At 38.9% G+C, this 14710-nt stretch overlaps 1 protein-coding gene across 3 annotated transcripts in view; it reads right to left on the bottom strand.

Moving 5' to 3' along the window:
- TLL1 (tolloid like 1) overlaps positions 1-14710 on the bottom strand; it is a 241614-nt gene that overhangs the window by 46748 nt on the left and 180156 nt on the right. For all 3 annotated transcript variants that reach the window (XM_019534585.1, XM_019534586.1, XM_019534587.1), the window contains exons 13-15: positions 8751-8946; positions 7111-7236; positions 2563-2723 (exon numbers count right to left, since the gene is read on the bottom strand). In XM_019534585.1, the coding sequence (XP_019390130.1) occupies positions 2563-2723; positions 7111-7236; positions 8751-8946 (483 nt within the window). The remainder of the gene's footprint in view (positions 1-2562; positions 2724-7110; positions 7237-8750; positions 8947-14710) is intronic.

Here is a 14710-nt window from a genome sequence, read left to right as displayed (position 1 = left end):
GCAAAATGCCTTTGCTTATCACACTCTAATACCTATGCCAGGGGGTGCCTATCCATGGTATATGGTATAAATTTCAAGAGGCCACCCAGCTCTACTACAGTGCTTAGCCCCCTCAGCCCTCAAACCTTTGTTGGGGCTTCACCCTTTCCTTTGCCCCCTACCCTAGGCCCATTGACTTGGAACTCAGCTTCTGGGCCCTAGCCTCATCTTGCCCCTTTTCAGCCTCCAGGTCCTCAGCCCTGGTCTTGACCTTCTCAGGCTCTGGGTCCATAGCCCTGTCTTGCTCTCAGTTCCAGCCTCTGAGGTCACTGACCCAGGTAAGACTCTAAACTGGGTGTTCCTCAGGCACCCCTGTGGCCTCCATACTGCTCCTGTAGTAGACACATTGGGGCCTCCAGTTGTAAACTTAACTACAAAAAAATCCATACAAGCAGCCACTTTCAAACAAAAATCTCCACCACTCCAGGTAAAAGATATCTTGCCAGCGCTCCTCCCCTTGAAGCTATCACCTCTCAGTGTGGTTTGGTACCTGTTGGGTGGTCTCTTGCTGACCTTTTCTCCTGGGAGCTCTATTACCTGCAATGCACTGAGCCTGACTGACCTCCGCCTTCCAAGTGCTAGTTTTATATGCCCTGAAGCCCTGCCCCTTTTGGTCTGGTGACTCCCTAATCATGCAGAGGTTTTTCTTCTTTTGCCTAAGGGGCAGCTTGCCCCTCCCTGCTGCAAGCAGCTCAGCCACGCTGCTTGCAGCCTTTATCTTCAGGCTGTCTAGAAATCTACAACAGTATCCCAGCTAATCACTGTTCAGCTAGCCTTGGCCCAGCTGCCTGCCTATAGAGCCAGGCTAGCCTACTGTGTCTTCCCCTTAAGTAACACAGGCCTTTGGCTGCCAGAGGAATTGTATTTTCGTGTGTGTGTGTGTGTGTGTGTGTGTGTGTGTGTGTGTGTGTGTGTAATAGTTTTTGAAAATATGTTTGATTACTTCAGTCGAGACCCTGATTTAGCTGTAAAAATTTCAGTACAAATAAAGATTAATGTTTTGCAAATGGTAATATTGGTGATGATATTTTAAACGTTTTATTGGTGGTGATATGTTGGACATTTTCAATCAATACGTGAAGCATACACAATTTAAGACGTCAGTAGTTTTCAGAAACAAATCTCTAAAATAGTGCCATAAACTCAAAGTCAGCCATTGAAGATTTACCTTTATCCTCCAATTTTATTCTGTGCCTTTTTTTGTGTCTATTTAAAATCTATGTTTACCTTGGGGGGAAAAACATGGAATTGTCTCACTTTCTGATCTACATGTGCAAAAACCTATTCGTGTACACAACTGAAATACTGAAACACACAAGTTTTTCATGCCTAGAATGAAAGCCAACAAACAAAATGTAGGGTTTTTTTTTTTCAAAATAAGGATATCATTTTCAAATAATAAAAATACAACTGAATGAAAATCACTGATTTCTCTCAAAACTTAAAATATTATAGAGCTATTTGAAATAAATATAATTTTCATGTAGTCAACCTGTAGAACATTACAAAAATGTTGAATGGAAATATTTTGTTCAAATGAGTATGGGGCAGTGGGGGACCTTTAATTAGAGCGGATCTAAGAGCCGCTCTAATTAAAGCATTCACAGCATCTCGTATATCAGTGTGCCCACACTTCAAAATGGTGTTGGGGGTGCTTTATCTAAAGCTTGTCAAGTGAGCTTTAGATAAAGTGCCCCAACTTTTAAATAAAGCAACCCTGCCACCATTTTGAAGTTCAGGGACACTGCTACATGAGATGCAGGAGGCTGCTGGAGCACAGTAATTCAAGTGGATCGGAGCAGCCTCACTGTTCATGTACAGGCACCAATTATGACCAAATGAAACTGAATGATTAAAGATGGCTGAATTGTTGCCTACAATAATATTAGAGTTGAGATATTATCATTTGTATAACATGTAAATATATTTTAGTAAACTATGTACTTTATAGATGAAGATGACATTTTTTCCTCTCAAGTATGCAGTACAGTTAATAATCTAGATTAACAGAGATTCAAAATATTCTGATGAGGTTAATTTCACAATTCAAGTAGTTCTCAACTTTAGGAAGTTTATTTTGATGTCCAGAATTTTTCTTTTTTATTTCATTCTATGGTGAATTATTATACTTCTTATACTACTCTAAAGTTTCTCTCTTTGCTTAATGTTCACACTCAATGTTAACAAGAATTTTTGCTTTTTCCTGAAGTCTCCAATTCAAAGTCTCATCAGCCATTTAGCTTGTTTAGTTTGTTGACAAGTCAGTTCCAGAAGAAAACATTTTTTAAGGCTTCCTTTAATAAGAACATACTTAGAAAAGAACAAAACCTTCCATTTTTATTCTAAAAGAATCTAGAAACAGTCCTCAAGTTCTGGTAAAATCAAAGAAAACAAGAATTTTGATGGAAAATGCCAGTATCCAAGGCAGTAATTGTTGTACGAGACGGTATCTACTTGTGAACAATCGTGCAACTGTTTACTATAGGATATTGTGTAAGTCACAGTTTGTGGTTGGTTACTTACTTCATTCCCTTCTAATTCGAAAAACTCAAACTTCATTGAAATTCTGTATTGAGTGGGAGCAACCACCTGCCACACACAGTTTTTGTTTGGAGGATATTCTTTGGGCCACCCTGGTGTGGTTATAGTTCCATTTAGCTTTGTCAAAAGTCCTCCACAGGCAGCTGAAATGTAAAATAAAAAAAGGGAAAGCATCACTTATTTGCTGAAACCACATTTTCCTATGAGCAGAAGCATTTTTAAATAAAAGGTTCATCCCTGCCAGAAACAGGGCTCTACTGTACTGTGCATGATCTGAATACAAAGAAATACATAGTCTCTACCTTGAACGTCTTACAATCTGATGTAAAAAAGTGTGAATGAATTTCAGTGCTTCACAGCCACTTTATATCATAGACTCTGATTTCTCTTTCTTTTCAAATTCAGTCTTTAACCCTATTACTGTTGGCAGAGTTCGACTTCCTTCTCCTTTGAATATCACAGGATTACCAGAATACTCTTCCTTTCCCTTACTCCTTCTCCAAAATACCTTATCCAAAGTAGTCTTTTCTCCCTAGCTTATATAAATGTGCCTCTTCCTAACTGTAGTCCATCTTAGTTGCCCTTTACCCAGTGGTAGTAGCCAGATATTATTCATACATAAGAGTTAACTTTGTTAAAAATAAAAATATATCAATATAAACTTCCCAAATTCTATACTCTGTTATTCATGGTTCATTCTTAAATATTTGAATGGCCATTAGGCAATTTAAAAATGTTGTAAACACTAAAATCCTGAGTTTTTTTTTAGAAGTGTATGTTGTTCTATTATTTGTCACTCATTTTCCTCTTTAAAAAAATGCTATTTAGTCATATAGGAGAACAATATTATATCACCAAAAGTGCAACAGATAGTAGAGAATGAACAGTCTAAGTCAGTGAAGCCTAAGGGTATTCATCTGACAACCTGGCTTCATATTTTAAAAAGTCAAGGAGAGATGTTTAGTACTGCTCTGCTCCATCTATGGTACTCACAATGGCTGTGGTACTCTATTGGCATTACTAAGGCTGCTGATAGATATGAAAAATAAAAACCAAAACCTGCCTCATCCTTTACCAGTATGTTAGGTCAACTCGGCTCTGCAGCATCTATATATATCATGCACTTCAGAGGCGCTTTCGGGTGCTTTTATCTAAAGCTGATTCAATCAGCTATTATATAAAAGTGTCAAAAAAGCCCTGCTGAAGTGCATGATTTATACAGACATTGGGCAAGCTGGATCAAACACAATGCCTCTTCTGGGCATGCACGGTGCAATGTAGGGTGCATCTGCAGGCAGGTAAAGCTCAGGTACCTGCCCTGGGTTTGCAGATACCTAGAGGAAAATCTCTTTGTAAGGGATTTCCACCCATGCACTTGCAAACTGAGAGCGGGGAAATCACACTGGGGTCCCTCTGCAGACACACATCCCAAAGCCCTGACTTTCCCCACACCTCAGACATGTCTCTTAGGGGGATGGGCCTCAGTAGGCTGAAAACCAAGCCTGGCAATCCCAAGGCTTGAGGGGGTTGAATCTGCCCCTCAAACCCACAGAGCTCCTTCCCCCAGGCGTCAGGAGAGCCTGGGCAGCTTCACACAGCCCAAGTTCTTCTGCCATAAGCAGACAGATAAAGCGGCCAAATTTAATACCACTTTTTCTTGCAGTCACAAATTTAAGCACTTGTGGTATGACAGCAGGTATTTATATCTTTTTGCTCTCACTTTATACCACCACAAAATTTTTATGGCAGCACAAAGGTGATGTCTGTTTTCTTCTAGTTTGTGCCAGTTCTCATAAGAACTGTGCCTCCAGCTAGTAAGCAAGTGGTAAGGTTCATAGGTTCACAGAAATTAGGGGCTGGAAGGGACCTCAGAGATCATCAGGTCCAGCCCCCCTGCTCCATGCAGGTAAGACTGCTGAGGTCAGATGACCCCAGCGAGGTGAGTGAGTATCCAGTCATCTTTTGAAAATCCCAGGGAAGATGACTGTACCACCTCTGGGGGGAGTCTATTCCAGATTACGGACACGTGAACTGTAAAGTAGTTTTTCCTAATGTCTGATCTGAAGCAACCCTCTATCACTTTATGACCATTATTCTTAGTCTTCTCCTGGGGTGCCTTGGTGAACAGGTGTTATCCTAGCCCCTGATGTTCATCCCTTATACTGTATGCTTAAAGGCCGCCAGCAAATCCCCCGATTCTTCTCTTTTCCAGGCTGAACAGCCCCAAGTCCCTCAGCCTCTCCTCATATGGTCTGCTCTCCAGACCTCTAATTATTCATGTGGCCCTCCTTCCAACTCGTTCCAGCTTCTTCACATGCCTCTTGAACTGCTGCACCCAGAACTGGACACAGTATTCCAGCTGAGGACTCACCAGTACTGAGTAAAGCGGAAGGATGACATCTTTAGTCTTGCTGGCAATGCATTGGTTGATGCGTGCCACAATGCTATTCACTTTGCCAGCTATAGCATTGCACTGGTGACTTATGTTCATTTTATGGTTGATCATGACCCTCAGGTCCCTTTTGGCTGTGGTACTAGCTAATGTAGCACCACTCAGAAGTACTTCCTCCTAAATATCTTCCTTCCTCAAAGTCCCCTCCCCCCGCACAGGGTGGGCAGCTAGCTTTGGCCCAAGCTTTCTGCTCCAGCCAAGCAAAGAGGTGTGCTCTAGCACCTCCCAGCTTCTGGCCTTGGCAATTGCAGGCATGTGGCTGGATTTCTGGAATCAAAAGTGAACGTCTGTTCACTTTCTTGTTGTTTCATTCTACACAGTTTAGGACTAACCTGCAAAGATTAAATCAATTCAGCCTAAGGCGTTTTGACTGTCTGTACTTAGCCCTTGTCATAAGGAACTTTTGGAATACAGGCTCATTTTGATACACATTAAAAAAATTGAGAAAAAATCATGGTTTATGAACTACCAAATGTTTTCATTGTCAATGACCTAAAAGGAACTAAAATGCCTCATACATGCCTATTATTGTGGCAAGAAAAAGATGAGGGAGCTAAACAGAAAATAACTGTTAAAACAGTGTCATAAATCTGTTCACATATCTAGAGAATTTAGAAATTGTAGTTTTAACTTCATGTAAAGGAAGTTGCACTTTTTCAGACATATTACAATATTCAGACAAAGATAAAATACAACACATTTGAATTGACTGGTGTTTCTGAACTCAATTCATATTATTCCTACTATTTTAATAAACAATAGTGCTGACCTTATATATTTTGATTTATATAAATGTATTTTTTTTTATTTCCTTGTTTTTAATAGATAGTTTTGATGACAAATTATATTTTAAATAAGGGATCTTTTAAAAGAAAGTGTAGGTAGGAGCAAAGTTTAAAACCAAACATCAGAAACACATGGCAAACTACTGAATTTGGCAAATTAGTGCATGCAAACACATATCATAAATATATCATTATAACAATAAATACATATTTCATGTAATTAGCACATGAAGCTTAGTTTTTATTTATTATGACACTCTGTAGTATATTAATGAACTAATGTCAGATAATTTTATAATAATAATGATGCCTTTGAAATATAATACCTCAATATATTGCTCTGTGAGTAAATCTTTGCTTACACATGGGAAAAGACTACACTGTTATGAAGTGAAATTACAGTGGATCAGTAAAGTACGAACTAGCCAGACTCCACTGTATATCATTGTACTGACGATAAAGCCTGAACAGGGTAAATTTACAATCAATGAATCAGACTATTATATATAGGCAGTAGTACATAATAGACATACTACTGTTTCCTAGCATGAAGCTATCTTACTGTTTCCCAAGTAGATACTCATACCTAGACAAATTCCTGCTTAAATCACAGCACATGAAAAACATACTGTAAAATGTAATCTAGGACCTTAACAACTAGGTTAGGGACAGACATTACACATAAACTGGTTTAAGTGATCAGAAACTGATTTAAACCTGTAACAGAACAGATGCTCAGTGCATATAAACCAGTTTGAAAATAACTGAAACTGGTTTGTGATGAACCTGGTTGAATGTTGTATCAGACTTAACTGATTTGGGTCAAACCGGTTTTGCAATGTCTGCCCCACACCCACTACTGGTTTAAGATGAACCAGACACCCCCAGCATCTCAGCATGCTCTCTGGCTGGAGCTCGATAGACACTGCGGGCTGCTTCCGCAGTAGAATCAACAGGCAGAATCAACAAGTAGCTGGTACTGTCCCTCTGTTGTTTTCTTAATTGGGTGATAAACACTGTTAACAACTCCCTGCTGGGCTAATTAGAGTTCCTGCCAGAGCCTGGCCATACCGTTCTCAGCTCAGTCCTGTGGCAGGGAAGGGAGGGCTACTCTAGTGCCCTCCAGCTTCTAACCGGAGCCACTGCAGGCATGTGCCTGCATTTCTGGGATGTCTGTCTGGTTACAAAACTGATTTAGCCTAGCCAGGTTAGAGTAAGCTGCAAAGATTGAATCAATTCAGACTCAGGCTCAGATTTTTAATGTCTGTCCCTAGCCCTAGTGGCATACTGTACCTTCACAACTCTTTTTATCAGGTGCAAGTTCATACCCAGGATCACAAGCACACTGATAGCTGCCCAGAGTATTCACACACCGCTGTTCACAGCCTCCATTGTCAGGTTTGGCACATTCATCTTCCTCTAATCAAGATAGAAAGGAATGGAAAAAGCTTAAGTAATAAGTCTTTACCTTTTTCACAGCTAACTAAATATCTCTCTAGCTTGTTGCATGCACACCATTGTAACTTGTACTAAATAACATATCATGTCTGCTGACTACAGTGTTTTTAAATTGTTATAGACCTGCAATGAGAAAATAAAGCTTATGTTCTCCTTTTTCACAACAATAGCAACTGACAGCTGCAGACCTCATTTATAAGCTTGCATTCAATAATTTAGGCTGCAGCAATCTAAAGGTTGTATAAAGTACTGAGAGAATGATTGGAAATCCACATCAGGGTCAGCTGAAGGGCACTTTATCTCCAACAGAATGAATTTGTACATTATCCTGTATTCATACTCAAAACCAGATTAATGGAATACTCAAATTCCAGGTTTTCATTCTCCTGATATTAAAAAGAACAAGATACAGCAGGAAAAAAGGAATACAATATTAACTCTTCTAGCTTTAAAATATGCTCATTATATTCAGGACAAATATACCTGAGGTACAGAAATATGTCATTACACAGTGACAAACATGGAGAATGCTTTCTTCTGAAATTAAACAATATAACAAAAACAACCCTTTCTCTCCTACTTTTACATCTATAGCTTTCACTGTGCTAGTGCAGAGTTTAGACTGATGGTACAAGCTTAATTGTCACTAGCCCATTGTGACCACACAAGAGGATAAATGGCTGTCCCCTTACTTTTGTGCATGCACTTGCTGCACCATAGGCTGCCAAGTGGAGGGGAAGCCAGAGCCACATGCTTCACTTCCCCATCGTATCCAGGAAGGCAGGACAGGGTGCAGATTGGGTGGACCTTCCCACTATGCTTGCAGTGGGCTGACCAGTGTAGATGCATGTGGAATGACAACTGAAACATGCTAGACAAGGCACTGTCCCCCAAACCTCTTTGGAGTGTATGGAAGATATTAGGCATGTTTTACACATGCATTTAAGCATGCTTAAATTTGATACACATTCTCTTAATATGCATTAAGCAGGTTTACGCAGGTGTCTACATGTGCATGTATTAAAGCCCATTAGCGATGTCTGTGGACTGACTTGGGAATAAAGTTAGTCCCAAATCAGTCAACACACACAGCATTAATGTGCTTTAATGTATCTACATGGTTTGTTAATTTGCTTGAACTATTCTTGCCTAAATTTGATACCTGCATTTAATATCATTAACAGTTGTGGTAACTAAAATCAGCAGTAAGGGAAAAAGGGCAATGAGCAGCAGTGGCATTAACTCCCACCTTGCAAAAGTATACACAACTACAGTAATAATATGCAGGAAAAGGCCATGATGAATTAGGCAAATTCATTCTAATAGGAACAAAAATTAAAATTAATTTTAACTTGCACCCCTCCTAAGCTTTGTCTTTAATATCTATCATAGCATAACAGAATTTTAAAAAAATTCTTCTGCATTATGACTTGAGAGCCAGATTCCTCCTCCACAAACCCTATTTTAATAAATACCTTTAAAAAAGTTAGCAGCAAACCCTGCTTTGTTAACAGTTCCATCAGAAACAAACTTCATCCACAGGGTATTGGAGGTAGATCTAATATCATCTGGCTTATCGTAGCCACAGAAATGGCCAATCAAAGGACTATTTTCACTGGTTCCATCTCGAACTTCTAAGTAGTCATAAGCACAGTTGTCATGTCTTTCAATCTGTAAAGACATCAAAAATATATTTTTAAACCATGGACATTACACATTCCTAAACACAAATCGCTTTCTGTTGATGACAGAATAAAAACTTCGATGAAGACTAGATCTCTGATCATGTTATGTAAAACTGCTTATTAATAATACTGTTTATTACTGTATTGATTTTTTATAAGGAAAAGCATGATTTTAACATTAAAATATGATATAACAGCTCAGCGAAGATAAAGTATCTTTGGAATAGACAGTAAACAAAACTCTGTTTGTGAACCCCAAACGTTTGATCTAAATTCAATGGGAGGTCTCTATGCTTCTGTACATTCTAATGTGGAAGTCTAAAAAAATCAGGTGCTAGTTTTTAACAGACTAAGAAGTTTAAGTTTTATTGAGTTAAATATTAAATACATCATAATTTATAACATGTTCCTTTGTGCTGTTTATGTAGATACAAAATTAATGTATTTTATGCTCTCCCTCCATTTTCAAGGCAGTGCAAAATTTGTGTGGAAAATATATGTACTAAGGAGGGGATTAGGGAATGGATAATTAGTTTCAGGCCCCTTCACAGTGTGGGAAGGAGACTGGAATTAGAAATTCACTTCTAAACTGACTAGCAATGAAAGAAATAACTGAACTGATATTGAAATTGTCATTTCATTTTCAATCTGTTAAATGTCCCATTTATCCAAGTATTCAGATGATTAGCAGCATCAGAACTAGAGTTAGAATATGCAGTAAGAAAGGTCCAGATAATCTGGAGCACAGTCTTCCTAGTAATGGTTTGAACAGGAGTTGTGTGTATATAGCTAACATCATCAGAGGCATATGCCCAACTGAACATCCAAAAATCATAGAATCATAGAAAATTAAGGTTGGAAGGGACCTCAGGAGGTCATCCAGTCCAACCCCCTGCTCAAAGCAACTAGATCATCTAAGCCAAAGTTTGTCTAGCCAGGTCTTAAAAACCTCCAGGGATGAAGATTCCACAACCTCTCCAGGTAAACTGTTCCAGTACTTTCCTACCCTCCTTGAGGAAAATTTTCCTAATATCTAAACTAAACTTCCATTGCTGCAAATTGAGACCACTCCTCCTTGTTCTGTCACTGCCACCACAGAGAAGAGTCCAGATCCATTCTCTTGAAATCACATTGAAAACTGTTATTAAATCCCCTCTCAATCATCTCTTCTGCAAACCAAATAAGCCAAGTTCCCTCAGTCTCTCCTCATAAATCACATGCCCCAGCCCTCAAACTGCTTTCCTTGTCCTCTGCTAAACTCTCTTCAATTTGTCCAAACCCTTTATGTAGTGGGGAGCCCAAAACTGAATACAGTACTCCAGATGTGCCCTAATCAATGCTGAATAGAGGGGAATAATCACCTCTCTCAATCTGCTGGCAATGCTCCTCACCAGTGCAGCCCACTATGCCATTAGCCTTCTTGGCAACAAAGGCACACTGTTGGCTCATATTCAGCTCATAACCCCCAGGTCCTTTGCTACAGAGCTGCTGCTTAGTCAATCAGTCCCCAACCTGTACTGGTGCATGGGATTGTTCCATCCAAAGTACAGGACTTTGCACTTCTCCTTATTGAACCTCAAGACATTTCTTTTGATCCAATCCTCCAATTTGGCTAGGTCTCTCCGAATCCTAGCGCTATTCACCAGTGTATCTACTATTCCCCTCAGCTTTGTGTCACCTGAAAACTTACTGAGGATGCACTGCATCCTATCTTCCAGGTCAATGATGAAGATACTGAACAAGACAGACCTTAGGACTGGCCACTGGAGCACTGCACTTGATACCGGCTGCCCACTAACCAATGAGCCAGACACTTTTCTATACACTTTACAGTCCATTCATCCAAACTGTACTTCCTTAGCTTGTTTGCAAGAATGTTGTGGGAAACCATAGCAAAACCCTTGCTAAAGTCAAGATATAAATCCTATAAAATAACAGGCTTTAAGCTTTCTAAAGGGTATGTTTTAACCAGATCGCATCATATTCCAAATGTTAATATTAACCTTAGATTTTTGTCAATGATTACATTTAGTGTATGTACAACTTTTGCAAAATGTTATTAACACTGATACATAAAAAACCCACTGTTATAGTCAGATGTAGGGAGAAAAGTTCTATAAGCAATTGAAATCAATAGTATGATTGTAGGGTTTTCTTAACATCTTGGTTTTATTACAGCATAAAGGCATTTGACAAATCTTGTAATTTAACATCTTTTTCTGTGTTATTAGAACATTATTTGACTCAAAAAAGGGAGTTTAAATTTTTTTTTAATAGGCCAAATGCAGGTCTGAATTACATGTGCTCAACACACATTGAAAAATGCCTGAGTTTCCGTTCTAATGATCACTTGTCATTGTTGGCAGAGAAAGAAAGATAAAAATCTATTTTGGACAGTGGTAAATTGCTAAACATCTAAAAGTAAAAAAATCAACCAATTTATAAAGTGCTATTGATTTACACTAAAAAAAAAAATCATGTAAGGTGATCACTTTACTATATTAATATTTTAGTTCAGTACTACTGCAAGTGATGCCAGTACTAACAATATTTAGAGATTAAGTAACAACACCCAAAAACATAAAAGAGGGGATAAATACAGCATTTCTGGAGAAGCAATAACTGATACTGAAATCTTTTGGCACCAAATAAGAGAGGATTTATTTGAAATGTTTTTTCCTAATCTGTACCTCAGACTTTTGGACATTATGATACTATGATATCTGGCAGTGCTGCTACACAAGAGTCTGCTACGATAGGCTGCAAAATTCTGTTTTGCTTCCCATTACAGGGTTTAAGAACCTATTTAAATTAGTACAATGATTCTTGCTGAGCTTAGTGGCAACTGGATTGGGGCTATAACTTTACTTATTAGAGAACTAAAAACCTCATTGTTTCAAATTACATGTGGGTGAAAAAAATCATGAAAACTGTTCACAAATAAAACACGCTTTTTAGAAACAAGGCTGTAACTGTGTTAGCAGTATAAATCATCTGTTGCTGAAGGCTCCTGAGGAAACCCAGAAGAGAAACATGACAGGACTGGGGTAAAGGAAAAAAAAAGCTAGAGAAATCCCTAAGATAGAGACATTTGCAGTAATAACCAGAAAGAACATGCAAGGTGAAATGATGTCAAGTGACTGTGGGAATTAGAGAAAGGGGCTGATGTGGCTCAGACCACGGCATCAGTGTCAGAAAACTCACTTTGCCTCATATACCAATATTAAAATAACCTATTGCATGCATTTACCCCATTCTTCTGACACCTTAAATCTCAAGAAGATCTAAAGAATAAGTGATATAAGCAGAGAACAAGTTCAGATCAGCTTTCTGACATACAATCCTTCTGTCATATAGAGAAGAGTAAAGATCAAGCATTCCAAGATTCCTAACTTTCCACCTTCACCTGCGGATTGTATCTAGCTTTGAAAGTATTGTATCCAGCCTCTGAAAGTTCTTCTGCATGTCAGAACAGCCAAATAAGTTTCCATTTGTTTTAACTATGCATAGGTTTGCTAAGGATAGCACAAAAATTTTCCTGTGGAAAAAAATTACACTGCATATTTGGAAAATTTTACTCTATGGACTAGTTTCCCTATTTGGAAAATAGGATAAAAATACTTGTAGCACTTTGCCCATATCACAGGAATGTTGTGGCTGTTAAATAATAATAATAATAATATAGCACTTTTCCCATGAAGTCTCAAAGCATTTTAAAAGGGAGTTCAGCATCATCATCACCATGGTATAAGGGCATTAGCAGAGCTAGCAATAGCAGTCAAAACCAAGTCTCAGTATAGTGCTCTATTGTGGGGCCACATTGATTTCATGTGTTTATTTATCAGCATGACCATATCAGGGCACATATACTATTAAAATACAGATTCCATTAAAAGCTAGACGATTACTACTAACTAGAGTAACAAATTTATCACATTATTTAGCATTTCCCTTTCAAATCACAAATAATGATAAAGGCATGTATTGTAAAGATGCATTTAAATGATGGTCAATGTATAATAATAACCTGTAACTACCATTAATCGCATACATTCTAATCTCATAGAACGCTTATAATTTTAGCATCTTGTGTGTTATATACTGTTTACTGTAACAGGCTGGTAATGTCTGCCGTATCAGCTGATGGTAATCCCGAGGAAAAATTAGGTGGGGTTTATGGACTCACTGAGGCAAGCAACCTGTTTCTTGGAATGCCAAGAAAACAAAATCTCTAACTTTTCTGGACTAAAATAAAACTTTTCATAGGGTTTTCCCCCAAACATTAAATAAATAAGTAAATAAAAACCCCACAGAAACCTGCCAGAATACTTAATAGACTCATGGTGCAGCACTCAGCTGAGGTAACAGGGATCCAGTCCCAGTCTTCCCTACTGTATTCACTTTGATTTAGGAAGAGCAGGGACTTGAACCTGGTTCTACTCATACCCCCTGCAAGTGCCCCAACAGTGGGATAAAGAGCATTTAGGGTTAGTAATGGTGGGGGGGGAAAACACACCCTGAATATCTGAAACCTTGAGAAAGGCATCATTTACATGTATGGTTCCATGGATAGCTGTAGCTTGTCAAAAAATTCTTGACCACCTTTACTTATTGCCTTATCTGAATTCATAAAGAAAGTAAGGAGCACACTGATCAGTCTTGATACAGGAAATCCACAGTCAGCTGTATTTCCAGAGAAGATTTGAACAGAATTTTATTCTGGACTGGAATTTTATTCTGGACTGGAATCCAGAACCTTGAGTTAGGCTCCCCAAACTATGATGAGAGTTAGGCACTTCAGAATGGGATCAAAAAGCAACCAGGTATTCAGTTGGAAGATACCCATAGCTATTCAGTAGGACATTCTGATCAGAGGGGCTCAGTCTGGCCAAAGCCCCATCCATATTTCCTTACTCATATACCTGAATAAAACTTAAGTGACTTAGGTGACTTGCTTAAGAAATGGGGAAGGACTTAAAACTGGTCACTCACTTGAGTGAGTGCCTTGTGGTTACGACACTCGCTCAGGATGTGGGGTACATATGATTTGCTCTTTCCTCTGCCTTTAGAGAGTCAACTACTCTTCCTTTCCCATCTCTCTTTCTCCCTCCTGAGGATACACCAACATTGAACAATCATTGGGTAAAATATGTAAGCAGTCCTTGGAGTGGGGATGGGAATATAGGTCTCCATCCTTCCACACATGTGCATTAATCAGTAAGACAGAAAATCATATTCCTTCCTTCTCTCACAACGTCTCTTTTCTGCAGAGTGGAACAGTTTCAAAAGGAGGTTGAGGGAGTACCCCTCTTTCCTTGACAAGACTCCATTCCAGAATAGCCTTTTGTCGTGTGTAGGACATCCTTGAAGGAGGTAAAAGATCCGTGTTTGAATACTACAAGAGGTGAGAAAATGGGACTCCCACATCTCGGGTGAGCATACTAACTATAAACCTATTTGATAAGTAGGGGCAACACCCCCACTACTTTTAAGAGAAAGAAGCAACCTCCACTGCATTTTTGTCTGTCACAGCGACCCAAAAAAGCATGTGTCAAGTCTCCTCTGAGAAAGCCTACTAGATTGAGCCCTTCAAAGGAGGTATTTCGAGGCATGCCTTTTTCTTTAATCCCAGTCAGGTTTAAACGTGACTCCACTAGTGAGGAGGTGCTCAGTTCTGTTAAAATTAAGGTCCTTGTAGGCATGAGTAGAAGCAGAAATTTAAGCCTGGGGAACAAGAAGAAAAAAAAAAT

This window comes from Crocodylus porosus, unplaced genomic scaffold, assembly GCF_001723895.1.
Source record: "Crocodylus porosus isolate Cpor-Errol unplaced genomic scaffold, CroPor_comp1, whole genome shotgun sequence".
Classification (NCBI taxonomy): domain Eukaryota; kingdom Metazoa; phylum Chordata; order Crocodylia; family Crocodylidae; genus Crocodylus; species Crocodylus porosus.
Note: the sequence above shows the minus strand (reverse complement) of the source record. Positions and strands in the feature narration are given on the sequence as shown.